At 47.2% G+C, this 27,612-nt stretch overlaps 1 protein-coding gene across 12 annotated transcripts in view; it reads right to left on the bottom strand.

Moving 5' to 3' along the window:
• Positions 1-1,982: 1,982 nt before the first annotated feature.
• STAB2 (stabilin 2) overlaps positions 1,983-27,612 on the bottom strand; it is a 175,529-nt gene continuing 149,899 nt past the window's right edge. For 3 of the 12 annotated variants that reach the window (XR_012420543.1, XM_005572053.4, XM_065524725.1), the window contains 12 exons: positions 26,279-26,386; positions 23,923-24,116; positions 22,696-22,837; positions 20,255-20,388; positions 17,834-17,999; positions 17,583-17,689; positions 14,999-15,118; positions 14,028-14,168; positions 11,932-12,042; positions 10,931-11,059; positions 9,742-9,858; positions 6,596-7,024 (listed from right to left, as the gene is read on the bottom strand). Coding sequence is in view for 3 of the 12 variants with exons in the window: in XM_005572053.4 (XP_005572110.3) it covers positions 6,974-7,024; positions 9,742-9,858; positions 10,931-11,059; positions 11,932-12,042; positions 14,028-14,168; positions 14,999-15,118; positions 17,583-17,689; positions 17,834-17,999; positions 20,255-20,388; positions 22,696-22,837; positions 23,923-24,116; positions 26,279-26,386 (1,520 nt within the window). In the remaining 9 variants the exon portion in view is untranslated. Of the gene's footprint in view, positions 2,603-6,595; positions 7,025-9,741; positions 9,957-10,930; positions 11,060-11,931; positions 12,043-14,027; positions 14,169-14,998; positions 15,119-17,582; positions 17,690-17,833; positions 18,000-20,254; positions 20,389-22,552; positions 22,838-23,922; positions 24,117-26,278; positions 26,387-27,612 lie in introns of those variants that run through there. The other 9 variants (XR_012420541.1, XR_012420539.1, XM_065524724.2 and 6 more) reach the window with 9 other exon arrangements.

Below are 27,612 nucleotides of genomic sequence, written 5' to 3'. Positions count from 1 at the left end.
AGATCGCAGCCCCTTCCTGCCTGTAACCCTTACCGGCTCCATATGGGGTACAAAGGGCTGGCCTCCCCACCCCAACTTGGGAAACCCTCTGGGGCCATCCCAGCTCCAGAGCCCCTTGTGGGGTCAGTGAGACCTCACTGTGGCCACATTGCAGCCCAGTGCCTCCCCCTGCCAAAACTGTACCCAGCCCGGCTCAGCCCACAGCACTGTCCTGTGAACCTTCCTGCACGCCATTCTCCACCTCAGTATCTGCTTTTGGGAACCCAGCCTGCGACAGTGCTTCTGTGCGTTTTCAGTCCTGCAGGTTTGAACTCTGACTTTGGAGACTCTTTTCCAGTTATCTCGTGGAATGACAGATTGTGCCTGTATGATATCAGGCACAATTAATGCAAATTAGGCAGGCTTATTTATTCTAGATGTGAATTTGCTATTTATTTTAAATGTTGATTTTATGTGTTATGTGACTCTGAACTTATTGCCAAATAAAAGTTTGAATTGTATCATCTGGCTTATTGTCAGTCACCTATTTTGTGTGCTTAAGTCCGCTATGTTAAATTCTGATGAATCCACAGTATTGTTTTCTAAACAGGCATTTTTTTTTCCAGGACTTGAGGTTATTTCTACAAAAATAAATAACGGAGATCTTGGATTAAAAAAAAATTCTAAGGGACTTCAAAAAGTTTATCCCTGAGAGAAGGGATAACCTTTTTTGGGGAAAGCCCAAAAAAGGGGTATGGGTTTCTTCTCACTACCCCCATCTGCCCCCACCCGCAGCAAGCACACTCACTTGCTTTCAGAGCTTAAAGACTGGAAGGTAAGCCTCAGATGCAAACTTGGTGTGAGCACAGGTGGGCAGCAGTGACCTATGGTGTGTCACCACAGAGGTTCCTGTGTGTTCGTAATCAACTTACCAGGCAAGCTGGAAATGTTTTAAGGAAAGGAAATAGGGAATTAGGAGTAAATGTTAGAGGTCAGCTTGAAGACTTTTTTTTTTCCCAACGTGTGTGTGTGTGTGTGTGTGTGTGTGTGTAAAACATCTTAAAATCCTTGTGCTTATACCTGAATCTCATTCATTCCTCCTGTGGATATCTTTCTTTTTCCTCCTTTCGATCACTTGCCTTTGTGTACTTGTGATGGTGGGTGTTGGTGGACTCACTAGCAAATCTGCCCCATACTGATTTTCTGGGGGTGGTTTTCCAGAAACTTGGCATGTCATCTAAGAGGAAGTGACAGCCTGCTCCTCTGCCTGAAATATGGGCTGCTCCTCTTTCCTGGAGTTGTGAATGAGTCTATAAGACACTTTGGGCTTCCAGAACTTTGGACTTGGCTCAGCAGAAATCTCGATGATGTGGAATGCAGTTATTTCGGCAGTGAAGGCAGCAGAGAGCAGAGCCTGAGCTTAGCTCAACCCAACCTTTCCCTCCATCCCCAGTGGTGATTCCCAACCCTGGCCAGCACTGCCCATTGGGGACAATCTGGAGATGTGTGGAAGGGTGGGTTGCAGGGTGCTTGGGTTTTGCAGTGATGGGGAGGGGCTGTCTAGTATTTTGAGGGCAAGGACCAGACATGTTAGACCCCCTGCATTGTGAGGGAGAGCCCAGTACACTGAAGTGTGGTCCCCTGTCTACACATGTATCTACATGATACAATTCATGTAGGTGGAAACCTGTTTATAATTTTCTAAGCCTAGAAACTGTTGTGACATAATTTTAACATACTGAATTTTCCAGGAATGCAGCTATATGTAAACCAAAGGAAGATTTTGACTTCGTTTTATTCAGAGCTTTATAAGGAATTATTCATCACGTCAGAAGAGCACATCCTCCACAGGAGGCCACTCCTGGTATTTGAGTCGTAAATTACACCTGTGTCAGTCTGCATTTGTACTGGTCATTTCCATAAATTGTACAGACACATATATGTAAGACTGTACTTACTGTTTCAGTCCATTCATGCTGCTATAACAAAAGACCATATGCTGATTTAGCTTATAAACAACAGAAATTTATTTTTCACTGCCCAGGAGGCTGGCAAGTCCAAGATCAAGGTGCCGGCAGGTTTGGTGTCTGGTGAGGCCTGTTTCCTGGTTCACAGGTGGTGACTTCTGCATGGTGGATAGATCAAGGGAGCTCTCTGAGGCCTCTATTATAAGGGCACTAATCCCCTTAAGGATGCCCCTCCTCCTTAATCACCTCCCAAAGGCTTACAGGCTCACTTACCACCCTCCTAGTGTTACCACCTTGGGGGTAAAGATTTCAACACAGGAATTTTGGGGGTCACAAACATTCAGACCCTAGCACTTAACCTTTATTTTAAAATGTCAGCCAGGTGTGGTGGCTCATGCCTGTAATCCTAGCACTTAGGGAGGCCAAGGTGGGAGGATTGCTTGAGCTCAAGAATTTGAGACCAGCCTGGGTAATATAGTGAAACTCCATCTCTACAAAAAATAAACCACATTAGTTGGGCTTGGTGATGGGCGCCTGTAGTTGCAGCTACTTGGGAGGCTGAGTCTGGAGGATCACTTGAGCCCAGAAGGTTGAGGCTTCAGTGAGCCGTGATTGAGCTACTGCAGTCCAGTCTGGGTGACAGAGTGAGACCTTGTCTGAAAAAAAAAAAAGTCAATTATTTAAAAAATAATCAAATATTATCTTTTCTAAAATCCAAATTTGTTTTAAGCAATTATAATTGTCTTCATTGTGTCTTCTATTGAAATTGTAGCTGAGATTTTACCAAGTAAGTATGTATTTTATTGTAAGTTACTTTATGTTTCTGTTATAGAACCTTATATATACATTTCTAATTCTTCACTCATTCACTTTTTAATGACAGGTTTACATATATAGCTTTAAAAGGCAAATCTAAGCATACTTCCTTAAACATGCATTATAAACTGTTTTCTTTCAGTGAATGTAAGTGTAGAGGGTTACATTGATTTAAAAAAAAAAATCATGTGTGAGGATAGGTCATGTTTTCTATGAATTACTTTTCACGTCGCCAAGGAGCAGGTGCTCTGGGTCAAGAACTGCAGATGGAGAGAAATTGCCTCGTGGCTGCACATCCGTGCAGTCCCCTCCAGGAAGTCCTGCCGAGAGGCTGAGCCTGCCTGCACCTAATCCTTCGCGTTACTTTCCTCCACAGCAAAAATATCAGGTATGGGAAGTTGAGGCAAATTGTCATCCCTGGTCACTCCTCTCACATGCCTTTTCTTCTAAGGTAATTCTAGCAGTTAATAAGCTAACACATTTGTTGTTAAAAATGTTTCAGAATTTCTTTGTAAGTGGTTGGGTGAGGTGATCTTTTCCTCCCTGCTCGTAAAACAAGAAGAGATGCTGGGTAGAGGCTCAGTCCATATCCCTTCCTGAATATCCCTTCCTCTGGCATTAGTGGCAGTCAGCTGGGGTGGCTGACAGCTGTAGCCTCCCACTCTGCATCCTGGGTCCACCAGCTGGGCAGTAACAAGGAGCCTGGACCATGAGAGCAGTACTTGTCTGCACGGGTCCCACTGACCCAGCACTCCACCAACCTCCATTTGCCGAGGGCCTGCTGTGTGCCTCACGCGGTTCTGAAACTGGATGTAGCAGACAAAGACCGTGCTCCATGGAGGGCACATGTGTTGGGGACAGAGTTTTCTGCTGATGTTTGCCTTAGGGCTCAGGAGTGGGGAACCGAGTTGCCAAGAGGTGGGAAGGGGAAATAATTCAACACTAGTGCACCGCACCCCATGCTGAGGGCCTGCTGGGGATCGCCTCATATTGCCTCATATGACAGGCCACAGTGCAAAAGGATAATTTGTGCCCCAGGAGCTTCAGGAAACTAACAAGGCCACACAGTTATGGAGAGAAGTTGGTTGGGTGGGCCTGAGTAGGTTAAGCCCATCTAAGCCCATCTGGGCATGACCCCATCCCCTTTGCCTGTGCCAGTGGAACGTGGCATTTTCAGACTCTAGGGCAAGTTTGTGTGTGTGTTGGGGGGAGGGCATTCTAGGAAAAGTTCCTCACTGTTCTGAGCCAGCTCCTATGAGAGGCTCTCTCCTGAATGGTAACACTCTGTGTAACTGACGAGGCCACTTTATCCCCTCGAGGAAATCTGTAGGTGTGCTCAGAGGGCAGAGTGGGAAGACACTGGGTCTTTGATGATGTCTTTGAGGTTCTGAGTGGAATCAACCCTGAGGCTGCCCTCCTGTAGGTCTTCCAGTAACAGCTAACAGTACATCCCCGTGCTGTCTTAGCTAATGTGGAGTTGGGTTTTCGGGTCCTCCATCGGCTATGCTAAGGCCTGCATACAGTTCATACTTCATCCTCAACAAACTTGCGATGTCGGTTGAAGTTTTTCCCTTAACTATTAAGTAAGGGAGTCTGCAGTTGAACCTATTTCTTCTGGTTATAAATCTGAGGTGTCTCTACAGAAGGTACACATACACACACTCTCTCTCTCCCCCCGCCCCCACTTCTTCCTTCCCTCTCTCTCCCCTCCCCCCTTTCCCCTCCCCCTCTCCCCTCCCCCCTCTCCCTCTCCCCTCTCCCTCTCCCCTCTCCCTCTCCCCTCTCCCTCTCCCCTCTCCCTCTCCCCTCTCCCCTCTCCCTCTCCTTCTCTCTCTCTCCCTCTCCCCTCTCCCTCTCCCCTCTCCCTCTCCTTCCCTCTCTCTCCTTCCCTCTCTCTCCTTCTCCCCTCCCCCTCTCCTTCCCTCTCTCTCCCTCTCCCCTCCCCCCCTCCCCCTCTCCCCCTCCCCCTCTCCCCCTCTCCCCCTCTCCCCCTCCCCCTCTCCCCCTCTCCCCCTCCCCCTCTCCCCCTCCCCCTCTCCCCCTCTCCCCCTCCCCCTCTCCCCCTCTCCCCCTCCCCCTCTCCCCCTCTCCCCCTCTCCCCCTCTCCCCCTCTCCCCTCCCCCTCTCCCCCTGGCCTAGTTTGTATGAAACTCTGCTTGTGATAACACAGTTTTTTCAAACTTTCTTTTTTTGAGTTGGAGTCTTACTCTGTCATCCTGGCTGGAGTGCAGTGGCAGGATCTCGGCTCACTGCAACCTCCACCTCTCAGGTTCAAGTGATTCTCCTGCCTCGGCCTCCTGAGTAGCTAGAACTACAGGTGTGCACCACCACGCCCGGCTAATTTTTGTATTTTTAGTAGAGACAGGGTTTCACCATGTTGGCCAGGCTGGTCTTGAACTCCTTACCTCAGGTGATTCACCTGCCTGGACCTCCCAAAGTGCTGGGATTATAGGTGTGAGCCACTGTGCCTGGCCATTTTCAAACTTTTTAATGGGCTGTAGCGTCCCAAGAGTTAATTTTGTATTTTTTTTTTTTTTTGAGACGGAGTCTTACTCTGTCGCCCAGGCTGGAGTGCAGTGGCACAATCTCAGCTCACTGCAACCTCCGCCTCCCGGGTTCAAGCTATTCTCTTGCCTCAGCCTCCTGAGTAGCTGGAATTATAGGCGCGTGCTACCACACCCAGCTATTTTTTTTTGTATTTTTAGTAGAGATGGGGTTTCACCATGTTGGTCAGGCTGGTCTTGAACTCCTGACCTCGTGATCCGCCCACCTCAGCCTCCCAAAGTGCTGGGATTACAGGCGTGAGCCACTGTGCCCAGCCTCAAGTGTTAATTTTAACTGTGCCTAACACCTGGCTAATACCCAGGCCAAGGTCTCCCTTTGCCTTCTGAAGGAAGGGGTCTCGGTGCAGATCACTCTTGCAGTGTGTCTAGATGGGAGGGCCATCTTCAACCTTCTTTGGCAGGTTAATTATATTTAACAGACCCCAAAGCCAGCCCACCTATAATATTTGGAAAAATGATGTATTATTTAGTAATTATGGCTTCTTTAAATTTGAGATATAACTAACACCACGCCATAAAATTCACTGTTTGAAAGTGTACAATTTTGTGTTTCTTCGTATAGTCATAAGGTGGTACGACCATCACTACTATCAAATTCCTCATCACCCAAAAAAGAAGTCCCATACCCATTAGCAGTCACTCCTCATTCCCCCTGGCAATCAGCCTACTTTGTCTCTATCAATTTGCCTATTTTAGACATTTCATATAAATGGAATCATATAATACTTGGTCCTTTGTGACTGGCTTCTTAATGTTTTCAAGGTTCATCTGAACTATCACATGTACCAGTACTTCATTTTTTAGGGCTGAATATTTTATTGTACGGACCACCACAGTTTGTTCATTTATCAGCTGATGGAATTTGAGTTGTTTCCATTTTTCTGGCTTTTATGAATAATGCTACTATGAAGATGCATATACAAGTTTTTGTGTGGACATATTTTCATTTCTGTTGAATTTTTAGGTCATGTGGTAACTGTTTATTTTTTTTCCAAACTGTTTTCTACAGTGGCTGTACCATTTTGGATTCCCACCAGCAATGTATGAGGGTTCCATTTTCTCCACATCCTTTCCAATACGTGTTACTGTTTTTTCGATTCTAGCCATCCTTGTGGGTGTGAAGTGGCATCTCACTGTGATTATCATGTCTTAAAGAATTTATAAGACTGATGACGTCTGATTGAAAAGGCCCACAGGAAGTGGATTTTGCCTTCAGAGTTCAAATCCTCCCGTGACACAGTCCCAAAACACTAGATTTGTTGTGTTGACTTTGTTTCTGTTCCACAAACCTTTATTGTGCACAGTTCCTGTGTCAGGCACTGGGCGAGGGGCTGGGATACAAAGATGGAGGCTTACAGTCTAACAGGGAAGAAAGATCAGTTACCCATCGTGTGGGGCAGAATGGAGCGGGTGCCAGCTGAAGCGTACAAAGGAAGAAGAGCCAAAGGGTCAGAGCAGGAAGCTGCACTGGTGGGCACAGTAACATAACCCTCGCCCACAGAAACAACCCCCAGATCAGCCAGAGAGATGAGGTATGGCTTCTGAGTGCTTAAAGGACTTTATGTTCCCAAAAGGCAACTGGTGCTGAGAATTCAGTTGATGGCCCAGATGGCAGTGGGTGATGGCTGGCGTCTCCCGTCCAGGCCCTCATAGTGTCCCCAAGGGGTCGTTGCCCTCAAGCTGCCGTTCGTCAGAGTCCTGGAAAAGAGAGGGTTGTAAGGGGGCAGGGCATTCTGCGTGTGGAGTTCTAGGTTGAACCTCTCTGGTGGCCCCTGGCCTGAGGCCTGACTCTCCCTGAGCGCTGTGTGCTGGGCCTGTTCGTTCATGCTGCTGCCTTGTGTTGGGAGGCGGGATGGGCTGGGGGTAGGGCCACCTGTTCTGGGAACCCATTTAGTCTCTCCTGCTTGAAGCTGGGTGGCCCAGGACAAATCATTCCAACTTGGCTGTGGTTTCTTCATCTACAAAGGGTCATAATATACCTCACAAGGAGGTAGGAGGATTAAATTAGAGCCTACATCTAACAAGTTATAAGCACCTCACAAAAGGTAGCTAATATTATAAAAACTCCTTTCAGTTTGAAAATTCATCTTGAACCAGCAGTGGCTCTTGAGTGCCTGAGAGAGTGTAATAGGAACCCCGCTCGGCCGGGCACGGTGGCTTGCGCCTGTAATCCCAGCACTTCGGGAGGCTGAGGTGGGAGGATCACCTGAGGCTTGCAGTGAGCCCTGATGGTGCCACTGCACTCCAGCCTGCATGACACACCAGGACCCTGTCTAAAAATGGCCACACTCTAGAGGTGGCCAAGCCAAGCCTTCTGCTGACTTTAGCTCTGACTGGCACCCAGGCTTTGTTAATTAGCATACTAGATGCTAGAAATGGCTTTTCATGGGTGAAACTAGTGGTGGTAAATGTGTCTGGAGTCACTAAAAATAGTGTAAAAGGCATGAGAATGTAGCACGCCACTTTGCAAGCTGGTACCTCATGCTTAGGATTCCAGAATGTTTTTACCATGTAGTCTGAATAGCAGTTTTAGCTGCAACCTGCATTTAGGCTACTTTCTCACCTGCCTCAGGGGAATCTTTCATGCATGGTGCTGATAGAGCCCTCAGAAGAGGACAGACAATGGGGAAGGCATGGGGTACATTGGAGAGAATGTATGCATTTGTTTCTCTCTGCTTTTTAAATGAAGGTGATTTCGGCATCACAATACTTAGTTAACAAATGTAATTTAGCTGAACTTACCACCCCCCACCCCCACTTTTTTTTTTTTTTTTTTTTTTTGGAGACAGAGTCTTGCTCTGTCACCCAGGCTGGAGTGCAGTGGTGTGATCTCAGCTCACTGCAATCTCCGCCTCCCTGGTTCAAGCGATTCTGTTGCCTCAGCCTCCTGAGTAGCTGGGATTACAGGCGCCCCCCACCACTCCTGGTTAATTTTTGTATTTTTAATAAAGATGGGATTTCACCATGTTGGCCAGGCTGGTCTTAAACTCCTGACCCTCAGGTGATTCACCTGCCTTGGCCTCTGAAAGTGCGGGATTACACGCATGAGCCACTGCACCTGGCGTGAACTTACCCTTGAAATGTGAACCAGAAGCCTTTACATGGCTTCAATTGAAAAATAACCAGATTGCAAATCATATTTTCTTATTCTATTGCATATATATTACATCTGTTACCGCAGGCATGAAGAACCACAAGATATTTACCTTTGGTTTGCTTTGGAAAAATATCTGTTGCACTATACAAACTTCAACATGGTAGAAGAAAACATTTCTCTCCTTCTATAAAAAGAAAAATTAAGTTCTATTCCTTTTTTTAGTCCAGAACTGCTGGTAAACTACAGGCAGGATGTACTTCCACATGTGTTATGAATGCGGTACCCTGCCAAGGGGTCCCCCTGGATTGATGTCCGTGGAGGCCCCAGCTAAGCTCCAGCATCACTGACTCTAGAGATAAATGGTCCCTTTCTGGAAGACCAGAGCAGAACACCCACGCATGTACATTATAAGGCCTCATCAAAGAAAAGTAGCTCTGACAAGCAGTAAAATCTTGGACAACAATGTCAGTGTAAGGTTAAAGGACTTCTAGGCTGGGTGTAGTGGCTCACGCCTGTAATCCCAGTGCTTATGGGAGGCCAAGGCGGGTGGATCACCTGAGGTTGGGAGTTTGAGACCAACCTGACCGACATGGAGAAACCCTGTCTCTACTAAAAAATACAAAAAACTAGCCGGGCGTGGTAGCGGGCGCCTGTAGTCCCAGCTACTCGGGAGGCTGAGGCAGGAGAATGGCGTAAACCCGGGAGGCGGAGCTTGCAGTGAGCTGAGATCTGGCCACTGCGCTCCAGCCTGGGCGACAGAGCAGGACTCCATCTCAAAAAAAAAGAAAAAAAATACAAAATTAGCCAGGCGTGGTGGTGGGCACCTGTAATCCCAGCTACTCGGAGGCTGAGGCAACAATCACTTGAACCTGGGAGGCGGAGGTTGTGGTGAGCCAAGATCACGCCACTGCACTCCAGCCTGGTGACAGAGTGAGACGACATCTAAAGGAAAAATCCTTTTTCCTTATATCATGTTTTACACCTGCTACTTCATAAATGGTTGCAGCAGAATTCAGCCCAAGACTTTTTTCCACTGTGACATCTCACCTGGTCATGAGATTGGGCTTGGATAACAACCTCTTGTTCTCCCCTGTCTCTATTTGTTCAAGGATTCTGCTGTCTACCCAAGAGAACCCAGGAACTCTGAACAACCACACTGGCTTCAGTCAGCTTGCAAAACTGGCTTTTAGGATTGTTACCTGATATACATTCTAGAAATGAACCTTCTTTGGTACAAACTCTCCACTACAATTTCCTAAAAGACGTCATTCCCCTGTACCCCAAGGGAACCTATTCCTAGATAAGAATGCAAACTCACCGTGAAGGGGTCGTAGGAAGGTTCTGGGGGAGCTGAGGTGGCGCTCTCATACAAGGGGTTCGAGATATTCTCAGGCTGCTGCTTGCCAACAGCTGCAACATTAATGTCCTCTTCCGACTGTTTGGAAAGACAAGCATGAAAGCCAGGAGCGTCTCATCCAAGTTGGCAGGTAAAGCAAGCCACCCTTTGCCTCTGGGAGCTTTTCCTTAACAGTCCTTTGTTGAGAGATGATTCACATATAATAAAATGCACCAACCTTTAGGTTCAGCTCGGTGACATCTTACCGATGTCTACCCAGTGGTGATCACCACCAAATCAGCACATAGGGCACTTCCATACCCCAGGATGTGTTCACATGCTCATAGCCTGCCGGTACTGCCACCCAGGGTAACCGCTGTTCTGACTCCCATCAACCTGGAGTGGTGGTGTCTGTCCTTCAACTTAATATAAATGCAGTCATACAGCCTGTACACTTTTGCTCAAAATGGGGTTGAGATTTGCCCCTGGAGCTTATAAATATGCAAGCTGTCTGCCAGAAGGCAGCAAACTGCTGCCTGGGGGGTCTGCACCACAGCCTTTACCAGGAGTGTTTTGAGGAGGTGGCAGCGGGAGAGGGTGGGCCAGAGAGGAGGACAAAGTCCATAAGGAAGGATGCTTAACTGCTGTGCTGCTGCCCAGGCTGTATTCCTACATGACCAGCCAAGAGCTGGCTGCTGATTGGGATGTGGACCCAACTGTTCAAACAGAAATGAGTTTCACGGGCTGCAGCATAAAGCGTCTGGCTGTGTAGGGTCCCTGGCCCTGTCCCCCAGTCCTCAGAGCCAGTCTTGAAGCCCAGGCTAGGTCATGGGGTGTGCTTGTGCAGTGAATCCTCCAAGGTGAACGAGACTCCTAGGTCCTAGTGAACGGGCCTCCGGGCCAAACCCCTGGCACAGAGGCTCGGGGTGTGTTCTCTCCTTGCCAGGCCCTGTCTCAACCAGAAGGAGGGGAACCACCACTGCTGCTCCTCCTAAGGGCAGGGACCCCACCCAAGCAGCAGTAAGCATGAGGTGGGTGGCCACCCCTACTACTGTGTGACACTGCTTCTGGGTGAGGACTCTGGCGAGACTACTCGGCTGAAGCAGCCCAGGTTCAGGGACTGGGATTTTGGAGAGGACCCCATCATCATGTTCCCATTTTTCTCTCTCACCTCAAAATGCTGGAAGCCTATTGTTCTCCGGTTTAGCCGAAAGAAAGAATATGCAGCCAAGGCAACAGCTCCAATGACCAAGATGACGGCAAAGAAGATCCCTGCTCCCAAGCCAGTGTGGGTCAAGCTCTGAACACAGAAAGAAAGAAAAGGGGCTCATTCTTAAAACTTCTGACTCCCCAAAGGGGAACCCTTGGTGGCCCGAGGCATTCTGGAGCCAGTGGGGATAAAAATATTGATATGTTAACATGTATCTGGCCCTTACTACTGCCAGGGTCTAATACCCTTCCGTGAAATAAGCCATTGAAGTGTGATAATAGCCCAAAGAGACAGGGACAGTTATTATTGTTCTTAGTTTTATGTGGGAGAACTGAGGCACAGAGAGGTGAAGCACTTGCCCAATATCACACAGCCAGTCAGTGGTAGAAGTGGGCTTTGCACCCAGTCTGGCTTTGCAGCTCCTGTGCTTAACCCCTGTGCTATGGAACTCTCCAGCAGCTCACCCCTCCCCTCATGCTTTTGGGAAAAAAAAATGCTAACAACCACCATCACCAACTTTTATTTAGCATGTACTATGTGTCAGGGGCTGTTCTAAGTGTTTTCTATTTTTAACTCAGTTTTCCCCAAAACCCAGGAGGGAGCCATTATGAGCCCCATTTTGCAGATGGGAGAATTGGGACTCAGAGATACTACGAAGTGACGGGGCCAAACCAGAGCTTAGGATTTCTCACTCCCCTTCCAGCGCTTCCTTTGTTGGCCCATCCTCTCCCTTTCATTCAACAGATATTAATGGTGACTGGTGCTGTGTTGCTAATGCTTGGGAGTGGGGATGGCAGGAAGCAGGGTTGGGCAGTCCCGAAGCCAGCTACCTTGGAGGTTGGAGGCTCCTCCAGTCTCTGGAGGAGGAGGGCAGAGGACAGGGCTTCTGGTAATGGTTTGCCTGTTGGTGAGTGGGCACCGGGACTCCTCCTGGTCCGTTACCAGGGACCCTAGATACTCACCATAGGGGCAGGGGGTGCTTTTAAAGGCCTGGAAATGATATGAATGATCCCATTGGAGGCAAAGATGTCCCACTGCAGAATGGCTCTTCCATCAACAAACCTGGTCTCCGTCTAGGGAAATGAGAAGAGCATTGATGGCTTTTACTCTCATCGAGGGACGTTGTTTAAATAAAATGTGTATGCTTCTCTCCAGCTTATTGTATGCCTATTTAATTCTCAGGCCTTGCCCCAGACCCTAAGAGGGTAGAATAAGTTTTTCCTCCCTTGTATCACAAGGTCCCTGAGCCCAGGTTTCAGGTTTGTCTCCACTGATAGGCAGCCTAGGACTTCTCACCCTCTGGACAGCCCATAACACATTAGTTGTCCTGTGCCGACAAGCTGATCTGAGGGCTGCAGAGAACCTTACGGATCATTTGTCCAACCTACTTGTCTGATAGATGAGTGATCAGAAGGAAAATGGCCCGACCCAGATCACCCAGGGAGTGAGTGGCAAACCCCACGCCTGTGGACTCTGAGTCCATGCACTGAACATCACACCACACTGTTAGAAAAGATGAAATTTTAAGTGATGTCCCAGTGTGATTTCCTGGCTTGTGTGGGCAGAAGCTGAGGCCCTGTGCCCCCTCCCCTGCTGAATCACAATCTTCATTTTAACAAATTTCCAGCAGATTCAAATGCACATTAAATTTTGAGAGACACTAGTCTAAACTGCTCTTAAATAGAAATCATTTAATGAGATAAACATTTAAAACCAATATTTGTTAAGCACTTGCTACCTGTCAGGCACTATTCTCTGCATGTCTCAGAACTTGAATCTGACATCATGGTTCTCACCACCTCCACCACTACCACCACGGTTTCCTCCATCAGTATCATCACCATCATCCACACTGAAGGATGGATGTCACCCCAAAATAATGCCATTTTGGGCCAGGCACGGTGGCTCACGCCTGTAATCCCAGCACTTTGGAAGACTGAGGCAAGCGTATCACTTGAGGCCAGGAGTTCAAGAGCAGCCTGGCCAACATGGCAAAACCCCATCTCTACTAAAAATACAAAAATTAGCTGAGCATGGTGGCGGGAACCTGTAGTCCCAGCTACATGGGAGGCTGAGGCAGGAGGATTGCTTCAATCTGGGAGGGGGAGGTTGCAGTGAACTGAGATTGTGCCACTGCGCTGCAGCCTGGGTGACAGAGTGAGAAACTGTCTAAAAACAAAAAACCACCCCCCCCCCAACCATTTTGGCATATTAGTTATTTTGAGCAGAAGGCACTTGAGAAACAGCAGTTGCAGGAACAACTGGGAGTAGATGACGAAATGGATCTGTACAAACAAATCTACTGAAATACTCCTAATCTTCCACTCGTTTCCACCATCTATTTGTTAGTCATGCCACAATTTACTGCCATTAGCCTAAACCCCTTTATTTGATCACTTTTCCACAAATGCATCATTTCTTTAAAAAGTATATAAGCTCTTGATCCCAACAGTTCTTTGAGTCTTTATTTTCCATATGAGGATTCCCTTGATGCACATAAAAGATTAAATAAAATGCATATGCTTCTCTCCTGCTTATTGTATGTCTAATTTAATTCTCAGGCCCAGCCACAGACCCTAAGAGGGTAGAATAAGTTTTTCCTCCCTTGTGTCACAATCATGAAAATAATGACCTGTGCCATCACCATCATCCTCATTTTTCAGATGAGGAAATTGAGACACAGAGAAGCTGGATAACTTGTTTAAGTCCTTATAGTTAGCAAGTGGCAGAATTGGGGTCATTTGACTTCGGAGCTCATGTTAATGCCTGGAATAGGCTGACAAGCTGACCGAAACGAAGGTGGAGAATCAGACAGCTTTAAAATGGGTTCATTATCCTTCCCCATTACCAGCTTCTGAGGCTGGCCTATTTCCCAAGGGGTAGGGGCTGCCCAGTTGTCAGTGTGGTACGCTGTGGTAGGCAGTTAACACCATCCCCTATCTGCAGGTTTAGAGTTTATGTTCACATAATAGTTGCCACCTATTAAGCACCTACTATATGGCAGGAACTTTGCATGCATTATCTCCAGTTCTCCCAAGAAGCCCAGAAGACTCCGTACCGGTTGGAGTGGGTCGTGGCTGGCGGTGACGAGCAGCTTGCTCCCCAGCCTTGTTTGCAGGGTGGTGCCATTGACAAGGTCATTGTAGAAAAACATGCTGACATTGGCGAGGTGGTGCTCGATGTCCCGCCCAGACAGGGTCTGAGAAAAAAGGAGAAACACAGAATGCTCTTCAAAGGTCAATGTTTTGTCTTTTTAATGATGGGGATGACTAAGAAAATCCGCTTCTCATGGCCTAAGCTTTCCTGCCTCCATGTGGAGATCTCAGACTTCTGGTTGTTTGGGCTCTGCCAGAGGCCACCTATAGCTAGGATGTGGGATTGAATGTCATTTGTATTGTCTAGAGCAGAGCTTTCCAGCAGCGTTCTAGGAAGAAAGGGTCTTGAGGTAGGCAGAGGCATTACTCTTCTCAGCCCTCAGTTGGCTGGTGGGACTGTTGGAGCCTTGGGTGAGCCACCTGTGCATGAACTGAATAAATACTGCCAATCCTGTGTGCCGTGACGTGAAGAAGGTTGGCGTGGAACACAGATTGCATCAGTGGCCCTGGTTCTTCCCCACTCCCTGCACCCCTGGCCCTTTGCCCCCCATGCTGACTTTGGCCTCTGTCATGTGACCTATCAGGCCAGGGGCACATTAGCAAACATGATCAAACAGAGGCTTGAGAAGCACTGTCGGAACAGGGCCTACTCTCGCCTCTCTCACTCCTTGCCACTGCCCTGAGAACTCGCCTGGGCTAGCCTGCTGGACGATGAGAGTCCCATGGAGCAGAGTGATTGACAGCCCAGCTAGAGTAGCTGACGGCGGGTCTCAGACCCGAGTGTGCCAAGTCCAAGGGAGTGGCCACTGATCTGCAGATGTGTGAGCTAAATAAATGTGTAGCCACTGAGTTTTCAGGTAATTTGTGACCCAGCATTGTTGTAGTGATAGATAACATGCTAGTCTAAAGCGAAGGCACCAGGGACGCAACTCACCTCGTTCTCCCCCAGCCCACTGTTCTGCGGCACAAAGAGGGTGCCACGGATGGACAGGTCAGTCAGGTGTTCTAGAAATGCACGGCCTCGAGCTGAGCTGTTAGAATAGGCCAGCACTTCCTGGGGAGAAGAAGGAAGTCATCAGAGGGGCCAGCCCTGGTGTGCAGGGACCAGGGTGGCTGGAGAAGGTCCCAGGGCATCACCCATCTGGGAATATTCATGTGTCAGCAAACTCAGCCTGCTGCTCCTTTGCTGTGTCTTCTGCCTGCATCGTGAGAGTTTGAGGACTTTTCCTTTCCTCAGTGAATCCTATGGTTTAAGATGCAGCCACGTCACAGCCGATCCTCCATGTGGCTGCCTGAGCAGCCCTTTGAAAGGTGCATCAAATCTCGAGTCTCCTCAAAATCCTGTAGTGGCCCCCACTTCACTCAGAGGAACAGTCCAAGTCTTCATAAGGGCTCATGAGGCCCAAAGCATGAGGCTGCTGTTGCTTCTCTGACACTGGGCCTAGCTGTCCTCTCTCGCTCACTCTGTTCCAGCCATATGGGGCCTCCCTGCTCTTCCTCAGACTGGCCTGGCACGCTCCTGCCGCTCATCCTTTGCTCAACCGTTCCTTCTGCCTGGAATGTTCTTCCCCCAAGTCTGCGTGGCTCACCCCCTCTCCTCCATTTACACTTTGCTCACATGCCACTTTCTCCCCAAAGCCTTCCCTCATCACTTCCGACAGAAGGGGGACCCTGGGGTGCCCCCCAGCCCTGTTCCACTTTTTCCATAGGATCTGGATCTATCACCTTCTAGCACTCAATACTATTTACTTGTTTGTTCCATTTGTTGTTTGTTTGCTTGTTCACTGATCTATCTCAAGCACACGGTAAGTGCTAAATATTCACTGAGCAGGCTGGGTGTCGTGGCTTACACCTATAATCCCAGCACTTTGGGAGGCTGAGGTGAGAGAACAGCTTGAGCACAGGATTTTGAGACCAGCCTGGGCAACAAAGTGAGACTCCATCTCTACAAAAAGTTAAAAAAATTTAGCCGATATGGTGGTGTGTGCCTATAGTCCCAGCTGCTCGGGAGGCTGGGGTGGGAGGAACCCTTGAGCCTAGGAGGTTGAGGCTGCTGTGAGCCAAGACCGTGCCACTGTACTCCAGGCTGGACAATACAACAAGACTCTGTCTCTTAAGAGTAAAAAATATATATATATACATACACACACACACACACACACACACACACACACTTTAATATATATTTTTAAAATATTTATTTATTTATTCCTCCTTCTGGGCTACTGAGGCCCAGAGAAAGTAGGTAATTTGCTGAAAATGTTTTGTTCTGACACCGTCTTTTCTTTGAAAGGCTGTTGCAAGCCAGGCTCCCACACAGCAGAAAGGTCAGTTTGGGTGTTCATCTCTAGTGTATTTAATGGTGGTCCTGATTTTTAGACCAGTGAGATGGGTATCTTTGGTCTGTGGACAAAGACTCCATTTTGGGGGTCCTTGGTCTAACTTCCCCATGGATCCTACAAGTCCTATACTCATGCTCGGTGCCCTTTCCTCCTGCGGTCACTGACTGTAGATTCTACTGGGAACAGTAGCCCAGGCTGTCCTTGTTCCACACTCTAAAGCATGAGGGGGAGAGGTTGGAACCAGGCAGTCTGAGATTGAGCCCAGCTCTGATGAGTTAGGCTGTGTCCTTGGCCTTACTAAGCCTCAGTTTCTTCATCTAAAATGTGGATATAGAAGTGGCTTGTACAGTTGCATGAGGGTTTAGTCCTTCTAACAAGTATTTATGGAGCACCTGTCATGTGCCAGCTACTATCTGAGGGGTTGGGGAGACAATGGTGGTCAAGGCAAAGAAAATCCTTTCCCTTATGGAACTTACATTCTATGGCTTGAATGAAATGTCCTCGTAAAGGGCTCAGTACAGTGCCCCATACAAAATAAATGCTCAAGAAATGTTAACTGTTGTTATTGTTGTTGTCATTATTACTGTTAGGTCAGTTCTTTGATCAGTCAGCACCAAACCTTTCTCCAGATGGGGCTTTCTCTTCGCTGGATATGACTTGTAGAATATTAACGTGACTTTAAGTGCAGTGCAAGATGCAAATTGACTCTATGTTAATTTGGCTCATTGGGTGATCACCAGGCAGGCTTAGCTAACTACATTCATGAAGAAGATTAAGAGGGTCTCATTTGTATAGATCATGCTCTTAAACTATTCCAGATACAAACAGAGATAATAATACCAGCTCACATGAACATAGAATTTTCCATGTACAGACCACAGATCTAAATGCTTCACAACTATTAACTCATTTAATGATCACAATGACCCTACACAGTTAATGCTACTACCATCTCCGTTTTATAGATGAGGAAACTGAGTCCCAGAGAGGAAAGTAACTTCTTTAAGGTTTTACAAGTGAGTGGCAAAACTAGGCTTTAGATTCAGACAAGGTGGTCCAGCACCCATTTCTTAACCATGACTGTGGCCTTCAGCTTCTTAAGGCCTCACCCCACTAATAGCTGCTTTGAGGGAACCCCTCCCTGCCTGAGGCAAACCAAGCAGACATGGTACATACCGTCAGGAAGTTTGTGAGTGAGGGGAAGGACATCAGGACCTGCAGCAGGTTCCCGCTGCACGAGAAGCCATCTCCCACATAGCCCACCTTGCAGGAGCAATTCACATCTGGAGAGCAGAGGCACACAGGGTCCCACACAAGTAAGGCAGGGGCCAGGCCTGCACTGCTCCCATTTGGGGAGTGACTGGCCAGGCTGAGGATTGCTCAGCAGCTGCATGGCCTGGAACCTGAAGTGTAGTTGGGGCAGTTACCTTTCATCCGATAGCAGAAGACATCCCACATTTCACTCTTGTTGGGTCTAGGTCCATAGTCCACTATCCCAACCACACCAGAGCCACAGTTCTGGGAGGCGAAGGCTGTGGGGTAGGCAACCCGCCCACTCTCCAGCCAGCCTGCTGAGCACAGGTGGTACTTGGCCTGCAGGGATACAGACATGGCCATGGGTCAGCTGCAATTCCATGTGTTGTGGCATCATTTGGTTAATGTCTGATTCCCCTATTAGACCGTAAAACCCATAAAGTCTCATTTTGCCTATTGCACCTCTGTGCCTGGCACACAGTAGGTGGTCATTAGATGTTGATTGATTGATTGAGCCCCTGGGTGAACAAAAGTGTCCTCTCTTGTAGGTGCCCAGGTCTTTCATACTCATTTCTCTTCTTTCTGCTCTTGAGAAAGAATTTGCTGTCATCCATTTATACTAGGCGCAAATTTTTCTGCTAATGGGTTGATAGAACTCTGACTGGTAGAACTCTTTTTTTTGTTTTTGTTTTTTTGAGGCGGAGTCTCGCTCTGTCACCCAGGTTAGAGGACAGTGGCATGATCTTGGCTCATTGCAACCTCCACTTCCCAGGTTTAAGCAATTCTCCTGTCTCAACCTCCTGGGTAGCTGGGATTACAGGTGTGCACCACCACGTACAGCTAATTTTTGTAGAGATGGGGTTTCTCCATCTTGATCAGGCTGGTCTCAAACTCCTGACCTCAAGTGATCCACCCGCCTCTGGCTCCCAAAGTCCTGGAATTACAGGCGTGACTCACCATGCTTGGCCTAGAACTCTAATTCTTCATCATAATATCATCATCACTCTCATCATCATTATTATAATTATTGTCACCCTCCCCATTACCACCACCATTATCATCATCACCACCATCATCATAAGACTTATTGAGAGTTTATCTGGGATCAGGTTCTCTCGCAAGAGCTTTTCATGTGTCAACACCTTGAACTCTCAATCAACCCTATGAGGTGGGAACTTTTTAAATCCTCATACAACTGGGAAAATTGAGGTAAAGAGAAGTAACAGGCCGGGCATGGTGGCTCATGCCTGTAATCCCAGCACTTTGGGAGGCCAAGGAGGGCGGATCACGAGGAGATCGAGACTATCCTGGCTAACATGGTGAAACCCCGTCTCTACTAAAAATACAAAAAATTAGCCGGGCGTGGTAGCGGGCGCCTGTAGTCCCAGCTACTAGGGAGGCTGAGGCAGGAGAATGGCGTGAACCCAGGAGGAGGAGGTTGCAGTGAGCTGAGATCGTGCCACTGCACTCCAGCCTGGGCGACAGAGCAAGACTCCATCCCCCCTCCCCCCACCCAAAAAAAAAAGAGAAGTAACTTGCTCAAAGTCACACAACTGGCAAATGGCAGAACTGGCATTCAAACCCAGGTGGTCCACTATTCCAGATCTCTTAATAATCTTAAAAATTGAGTTCCTACTGTGTGCCATATTACATTTAGTCCTTCCACAAACATGCCAGGTAAGTCAGAGATTTTAGTGGCTTGATCAAGGTCATGTGACCAGCAAGCAGGAGAGCAGAGATTCAGACTCTCCATGAGTCTGGGTCCTGGCATCAGAGGTTTTATTCCTTGGTAAAGAAATACCAGGTCTGAAAAAGTAGAGATTTGTTAGTGATGGAGGTTGGAGAAGGGGCTTTAAAAGCATACCTACTAGGCATTCATCACCTCTGCTCCCAGTGATAAACCACCAGCCTGGAACTCCAACCTGCTAGCTTTTCCAAATGGGTAGGACTTCTAGTTTCAGAGGTTAAGAGAGCAGCACCTGATCAAAGAGTTCCGTTTCCTTCCTGCTGTGTCTGAAAGCTTGTGCAGTCTCTATTTATTCTTTTCACAGTCCCTCCAGCCACAGAGAGCTCCAGCTATTCCACAGAAACTCCACTGTTTTGTGGGTTCGGGGTGATCTACCCTAGGCTTCTGGGTATTGCTGTCTTTCTGGTTTCCGGCTGTGAGGTATGCACTTCCAGTCTCTGCCTCTGCCTTGGCAGTTGAATGTCATAGTTGAAATAGACTTTTAAGAGTCAGGTCTACACTTGGATATTGGATCTGCCACCTCTTGGCTGGGTGACATCAGGCACTGTACTGAAACTAAGCCTCAGTTTCCCTATCTGTAAAATGGGAATAGTAACACCTGACCTGCCTCCAGAGATGTTGTAAGGATGGACAATAATATCAACAAAGCACCACACACAGTCCCTGACACATAATAGATGCAATAGATGCCCAATAAATGGACACGGTGACTGTTAGCATTGTTCCAGGAGCTACCTGCACTCCCCTGCTTGAAGGCAACAGCTCAAGTCTCCCCCATGTTAAGAAGGGGCTGCACTTCCACCCCTGCAGACTCTGTCTGCACAGAATCTGCCAACTGACGACCCACCTTCTGGGCATAGGAGAGCTGGTTGTAGGTTGCCATGGTTGCAGTTTCGTTGGCACAGGCCTCTTTGGCTTTGTCAAAGGTCAGCTTATACTGGCCCAGCGGGGAGCGTAGATGGAACACCCCAACAGTGGTATCTGGATGAGGAAGAAGAGGAATTGCCCAGGTCAACCCACCAGGTTGGCAGTGTTTCCAACAATGGACTCTGAAGGACTTTCAAAACGAAGGCCAGCTATACCCCAGGTGTCTCCAGAAGCCATTTCCCCTTCAAGTTATGTTGAAGTACATCATTTAAAATATTTCTTTCTTTTCTAACTATAAAACTAACATATGTCCATTGTAGAAATTAGGGCAATACAGAAAAGTAAAAAAATAATCAAAAACCACCTACAATTCTATTCTCCAGAAATAATCACTACTCCCTGGCTAAAATTTTGGTGTATTTCCTTCTAGAATTTTACTTTATTTTTTGGTAAATTTTTAATTTGATATAATTTGACATTCTTTCAATCTTCTTTCCTATTTATTCATGTTATATATACTATAAATGTGGTACCATATTGCCGACGTAGTTTTCATAAATCTTTTTAAAACTTAACATTAAATCATAATTATATCCTAATATTATAAAAATTTTCTGGTAACATGATTTTCTCCTCCTCCCCATACTTATAATTGAAAATTTTTTTGTGACCTTTACAGCTATAAAAAACACATTAAAGTGAGTTTCTGCCCAGGGCTCTGTGTGTTTTCTGACACCTGCTGTGCCTTTTAAAAAAGTTTTAAAAACTCATTTCCTCCTAAGATACTGGAAGATTTTTATCATTGGTTCATAGCTGATATCTTTCCTAACCAAAAAATTCAGTGCAGAGACCAGCAATAGTTCAAGGAGCAAGTCACATTTTTATATTGTCAAGTTCATTGTATAATGCCACAAAAGGATACTTTCTTCACCAAAGAAGACTAAGTTTTTCTTGTTTTAACATATTTCAACAGCACAATGCGTAGTCAAATGATCTTGGCCATATCTGAAATGCAAACACCAATTTAACAGCTTGGAGAAGTATGGAAAAGTGTTCCTTGTCTCTTTATTGAGACAACAAAATACAATGAATTTGAGTAGATGTATATCAATATATTTTATCATCATTTACTATTAGATATATATGTTATTTCTAATTTTCTGTGATGTTAAATAATGTTGGGATGGGTATGCTTATCTTTATTCAATTCTCAGATTATTTCTATAGGATGGGGTCCTGGAAACAGAACCAACAGGTCTCAGTATGAGTTACTTTAAGGTTGTCTGCTGCACGCATTAGCAAATCGGTTGCCAATCGTGAGGGCAGGTTGCCCTCCTGTGAACCGTGTGAGGGCAGCGCTTCCTCCTGAACGTGGGATGGTTCTGTAACTGTGCCTACAGGGAAAGCTGAGGCATTTTCCCAAGCTAACAGTAACCACACAGCTCCAACAGAAGGGAGGTCCAACGCGATGCACAGTCACTTAGTATCACTGCCAATATTTTCTTGGCATTCATAACAGAAGGAAAAAGCCCGTGGGAGAAGCTGGACCACACTCTATGAGCTGGGTAGATTTCCACCTGGAAGTGGGCTTTGGGAACAGGCGGGACTGGCTGAATGAATTGTGTCCTAAAGAAAAAACCAAGCTCTTCTTGACTTCACAGTCCCAGAGGCAAATAAATTCCAAATCAGCTGGTCCCAACTGAATTTTTGTCCCCATCCTAAGTAGCAAGTGCCCATAAAATCTTTCTGCTTGGAAGGGCCCCTATACCTAGACCATAGAATACCCCCAACCAAGCTTTCAAACCTCTCATCACCTTCCCTCCCCAGGTGCTTTCACCCAGCACCACCTTGGTCATTCTCTCCTGGCCATGCTGTCCCTGCCAGCAGAAATGCCTTACCAGCTCCTCTATGTTTAGCCCAATTCAAACCTCCAGGAAGTCTCCACCAGAGTCCACATCTGTCAAACAAACCCAGCCCTGGAGTGATCCAGTACATACTGATCAGCTGTAAAGCACAGTGCCCTGAGTCACTTTCTGAACCACTGAAGTCCCTCTGCCTTGGCTAGGGACTACATTTGTGGGTCCTTTCTGGCCTCCTCCACTGGCTTTCAAGATGTCCTATTGCCCATGCCTCTACACTTCTGTGTGGCTTTTCACTTTCCTCAGTCTCCCAAGTACCTGGGATTACAGGTGTACGCCACCACACCCAGCTAATTTTTTGTATTTTTAGTAGAGATGGGGTTTCATCATGTTGGCCAGGCTGGTCTCGAACTCCTGACCTCAAGTGATCCATCTGCCTCGGCCTCCCAAAGTGTTGGGATTACAGGCTTGAGCCACCATGCTTGGCCTGTTTTGTTTTTCTTCTTTCCCTTGAGGGTCCCTTCCCCACGTCTGAAGAGAAGGGTGGTTTGGTCACACTGACCCTGGAAATGGAGGTCGACACATTTGGCATCCGCGTGGCACTGCCCGTTGTCCTGTAAGCAGCGGTCGATGGGCAGCTGCTCCGGCTCACAGTTCAGCCCATCTCCCACATAGTGACTTTTACACTCACACTTGTGCTTGCCCTGTGGAGGGAGAGTGGGAAGAGATGAAAAAGTTCCTTCTTTAAGACTCCAGGATGCCCAAGTGCCCATGGGACCAATGTCCAGCCTAGGAGGTGTTCAGATGGACCAAGAGAACATGCCTGTCCTGTCCAGTGGGAATAACTGCTACATCCCGCTTTTATCCAGGCTTATGATGAAACCTCATCCTTTACATCTCAGTTCAAATGTGGTTTCCTCAGAGACAGCCTCCCTGACCACCCTACATAAGTAGCTTTTCCATTCCCTTCTATCACATTGGCCTGATTTATGTTCTTCACAGGGCTCCTCGTGCTCTCTGAAAAAATTCCGTGCGTTTGTTTCTGTACCATGCATTGCCCCCACTCTCTACTTGTGCATGAGCTCCGGGAAAGCAGGGACTCTGTCTTTTTGTTATAACCCTGGGACCTGTAAGAGCATAGAGCAGATGCACAATGACCACTGGTTGAATCAACGAATGATCTCCTTTAATCCCCACAACAGCTCTATGATGTCTGCATTATTATGAGGCCCACTTTACAAATGAGAAAACTGGGGCTCAGAGAGTAATTAGCCACCTCCAGGTTACACAGCTTGTCAGTCCAGGAGGTAAGACGCAAAGGCAGTCTGACTCTAGAACCACATTTGTAACCAGCAACAGACATCATCTTGCATCATCTTTTCTGCACTTTTCCTGCCACATCTTACCAGCTGTTTGTTTTTAATAAGCCTTTTATTTAGGATAGTTTTAGATGGATAGAAGGGTGGCAAAGAGAGAACTCTCCACCCGCTTTCCCCTGACGTCCAACATAGCTATAGCACACTCATCAGAGCTAAGAAATTAATGTTGATACATTGCTGTTAACTGAGCAATACACTTAAGAATTTCACCAACTTTTCCACGGACGCCCTTTTTCTACCTAGGGGACCACCTTGCATTTAGCCCAATGACTTTTAACAAGAAACAGACTGTGCTAGAAAAAATGTTTAGGAAGAGTCCAGGAGATAAGCAGAGTGCAGGAGGTGGAAAGGCAAAGAGGAGCGAAGCCCAAGGGGCTGCTCCCAAATTTCCCTGGGAAAGAGCGACTCACCGGGCCTGTCATCTTACAGGTGGCGTGCTCGTGACACCCTCCATTAAGGCCGTCCGCACAGGGGTCTATCTCTGTGCAGCTGAGCCCGTCCCCTTTGTATCCCTTCTGGCAGCTGCAGGAGACCTTCGTGCCCGTCTGGGAGCATCTGGCCACCTTTGCACAGCCCCCGTTGTCCTGTTTGCAGAAATCCACGACTGCAAGAGCAGAGGAGAGAGGGCTCAACTTACCACCTTCTGTGGAACCAGGGCTTCAGGTCAGGGTATGGGTCACTGCAGCACTAGTGGTGCTGGGTGGGTAAATGGGCCCCTACGTGTTCGTGCCTTCTCTCCCCATGCTCTGTGGCCTCTATGCTGGCCTTTGCAACATGAATATTTTTGTGACAACCTCGTAGATGAAGCCTGAGGACATCTGTCCACTTCTGCCCCCTTTGTCATATACCTCCAGGCTTGACTTTGGTATTAGTTTTCAGAATTTGGATTTTTCATGTTAGGGCAGTGTGTGTGTGTGTGTGTGTGTGTGTGTGTGTAGTTAGTGCAATATTGAGCAGCCTGTGAGTTAGACATTGTTATCCCCATTCTATAGGTGAACAAACTGAGACTCAGTTTAACTGATCTGACAAAGGTAAAACAGCTAGAATGTGGCCTGGCTGAAGATTTAAACCCAAGTTGGTTTGGCTCCAAAGTCCATGCTTTCCTCATCGTGCTACCTCTTAGAACTTTTGTTTTCATGATCCCCCAAATATCGACCTAACAATAGATTAGCTCCAGCCTCAGGAGCAGCTGAAAAGCCATCTGTACTTATGCAGCCACTTGAGACCCTGGAAGAATAAAGACAAGGACAAGAAGGCTCATTCTAAGGATGGGAGGGTGGGAAAAGAGAATCTAGGTCTTTGTTGCCATTGTTGAACGCTGACTCACTTTGGAATGCCTTGTAGCTGAATAAAGAACAGGTATAGCAAGATCTAATTTTTGTAAAGAAAGTATATATCTCTATGTGACTATTTATCCTTAGAAAAATATTAGAAAGTACATGTGACTGAGACTGCTAATTTTCCCTCAGTACTTAGTCTCTGTTTTCTTCTGCTGCTGCTTCTTTTTTTGAGACAGTCTTGTTCTGTTGCCCAGGCTATAGTAGAGTGGCCTGATCTCAGCTCACTGCAACCTCTGCCTCCTGGGTTCAAGTGATTCTCCTGCCTCAGCCTCCCAAGTAGCAGGGATTACAGGCACCTGCCCCCACACCCAGCTAATTTTTGTAGTTTTAGTAGAGACGGGGTTTCACCATGTTGGCCAGGCTGGTTTCAAACTCCTGACCTCAAGTGATCTGCCCTTCTTGGCCTCCCAAAGTGCTAGGATTATAGGCGTGAGCCACTGAGCCCGGCGTAGTCTCTTTTTTTCTATAATAATAGATTCTCAGGTGGGCTCATGGTTGTCCAATAAAAGACTACATTTCCCAGGTTCCCTTGTAGCTAGGCATGACCAATGATGAGATTCCAGCCAATGGGATGGGAGCAGATGTGATTTTAACAATTCCTAGTTTGCATAAAGGGAAGGAGGTTTGCCTCCTTCCTCTCCTTCCACCTTGCTGTCCAGGCTGGGCTTATGATATTGGCCACCTCAGATGAGGTGAGTGAATGATGGCAGAGCCACAAGATAAAATGAGTTCAGGCCCCCAAATGACCTTTCAGAGTGAAACTGTGTTAGCCCTGGATACCTCCAACCTGTTATATGAGACAATAGGAAACATCTACCTTATTTATGCCGCCATTCGTTTAGGTCTCTGTATGGCTGAACCTATATCCTAACTACTACAGATGGATATTGCAATGTTGACAGTGATTCTCACCTAGTGGTGAGAGTATGTTTAGGTTTAACTTAAAAAAATAGTGTTGTGTATTTTCTGATTTTTTTTGAAGGCTGGATTACTTGTAGAGTTAGAAAAACATTCTAAAGTTAGCCGGGCATGGTGGCGCATGCCAGTAATCTCAGCTACTTGGGAGGCTGAGGCAGGAGAATCACTTGAACCTGGGAGGCAGAGGTTGCAGTGAGCCAAGATTGCACTATTGCACTCCAGCCTGGGTGACAGGAGTGAAAGTCCATCTCAAAAAAAAAAAAAAAAAAAAAAAATTCTGAAGTAAAGTGCATTCCAGTTTGCAAAACAATTTTGAAACTCTGACCTAGAGGGTGAGCAGATCAAGCATGAGCACATCCATTAAAGAAACTGAGTTATGGAGAGGGTAGGTGCTGCTGAAGTGGCCCAGACAGGAAGGAGGGCTAGGATGAAGCCCAGGCACTGTGAGCCAGTCCTGCTCCTCTCCCACAGCACGCTGCTATTTCACCTGTGCACAAAGGTGGCTTACCTGTGCATGTGATTCCGTCACCTTCATAATCCAGGTTACACTCACACGTGTTGTTCTCTTTACAGGTGGCATGAGGAGAACAAGGAGGCGTACACACTGCAGGCAAAACTGCAAAGGAAGGGGCCACTTTCATTCTGCACCCATGGTGTGAAGAGTTAAAACCCACCTAAGGAGACTTCCCAAGACTCTGTCTGGACGACCACTGTGTTGGTAAGTGCCCCTGTACAGCAGGAAGATGCGGTGCTTTGCTAAGGTCTTTTCTAGCCTTGGAGATTCTGGGATTTTAGAATTACTCTTCTATAGTAAGACATGATCTCTGCAATGTCATTGAGATTTATATGAGAAAAAATGTTCTTTAGGAGCTATCGACTAAAACTTTATACCACAAAACGTATCTGCCAAGGAATGAACTTGGCAGATTAGTGCTCTGGCCCTAAGATTAGAGGGTTCCAGATGGAGATGGTTAAATTGGAGGAGAAATTCCACGGCCTTCTGAGGGCACCACTGAGCTAGGGAGAAGTCTGGAGCTTTGGGATTGGCTAGGGCTGCAGTGCATGTAGGCAGCAGGAGGCCATGTGGTGCTTAGGGGAGGAGGCAGGAAGAACAGGGAGCAGGAGGAACTCAAGTTAGCCATACTGCTGCAACCCATGAAACTTCAGGTTGCTAAAGCCCACAGGAAGGGCCTCACCATGCCCTCTGACCCCAGGGAGGATGAAATGACAGTCATTCACATGGATAACTCAACCAGCACATTTCAGATCTACCAGAACACAGGGCTTCGGGTATAAAGGAGACTTCAGAAAACTGACCACTTAGTAAGGATCAAGTTATGACAATGATTATGATGGTGAGCGTGATAATGGCAGCTGCTTGTTTTGAGCATCTGCATACACTGGGAACTTCAAAACCACGCTCGCTGACCCTCCCAGCAATCCTTTCCCTGCAGAATGTGTACCACGTAGTTCTTTTTAAGGACAAGCAAGTCAAGGCTCAGAGAGTGCGGTTATCTAAGGCCATTCATCTAGTAAGTAGCAGAACCAGGGGTCAGACCCTGGTCTTGGGCCTTCAAAGTGATTTCCATGAAACCACTGCGCCTCTGTGTCTGTACCCATCTGGGCCCCCAAACCACCAGGACGAGGCACAGTCCTTGCCTGAACCTGGGATTCTGTGCTTGAGGTGAGTCCTATAATCATACAGGATGACGTGCTAGTTTCATAGGTTTGAGTTCAATCTTTTCATCTAGTTTTACGGCAAGTCTCCATCCTCCTGAGGCCCAGGGCTACAGATGTGAATCATCTTTTACCACGTGGACCTGCTTTGTCACTTTTTTCAGA

The sequence above is a fragment of the Macaca fascicularis genome, chromosome 11 (genome assembly GCF_037993035.2).
Source record: "Macaca fascicularis isolate 582-1 chromosome 11, T2T-MFA8v1.1".
In the NCBI taxonomy this organism is placed as follows: domain Eukaryota; kingdom Metazoa; phylum Chordata; class Mammalia; order Primates; family Cercopithecidae; genus Macaca; species Macaca fascicularis.
Note: the sequence above shows the minus strand (reverse complement) of the source record. Positions and strands in the feature narration are given on the sequence as shown.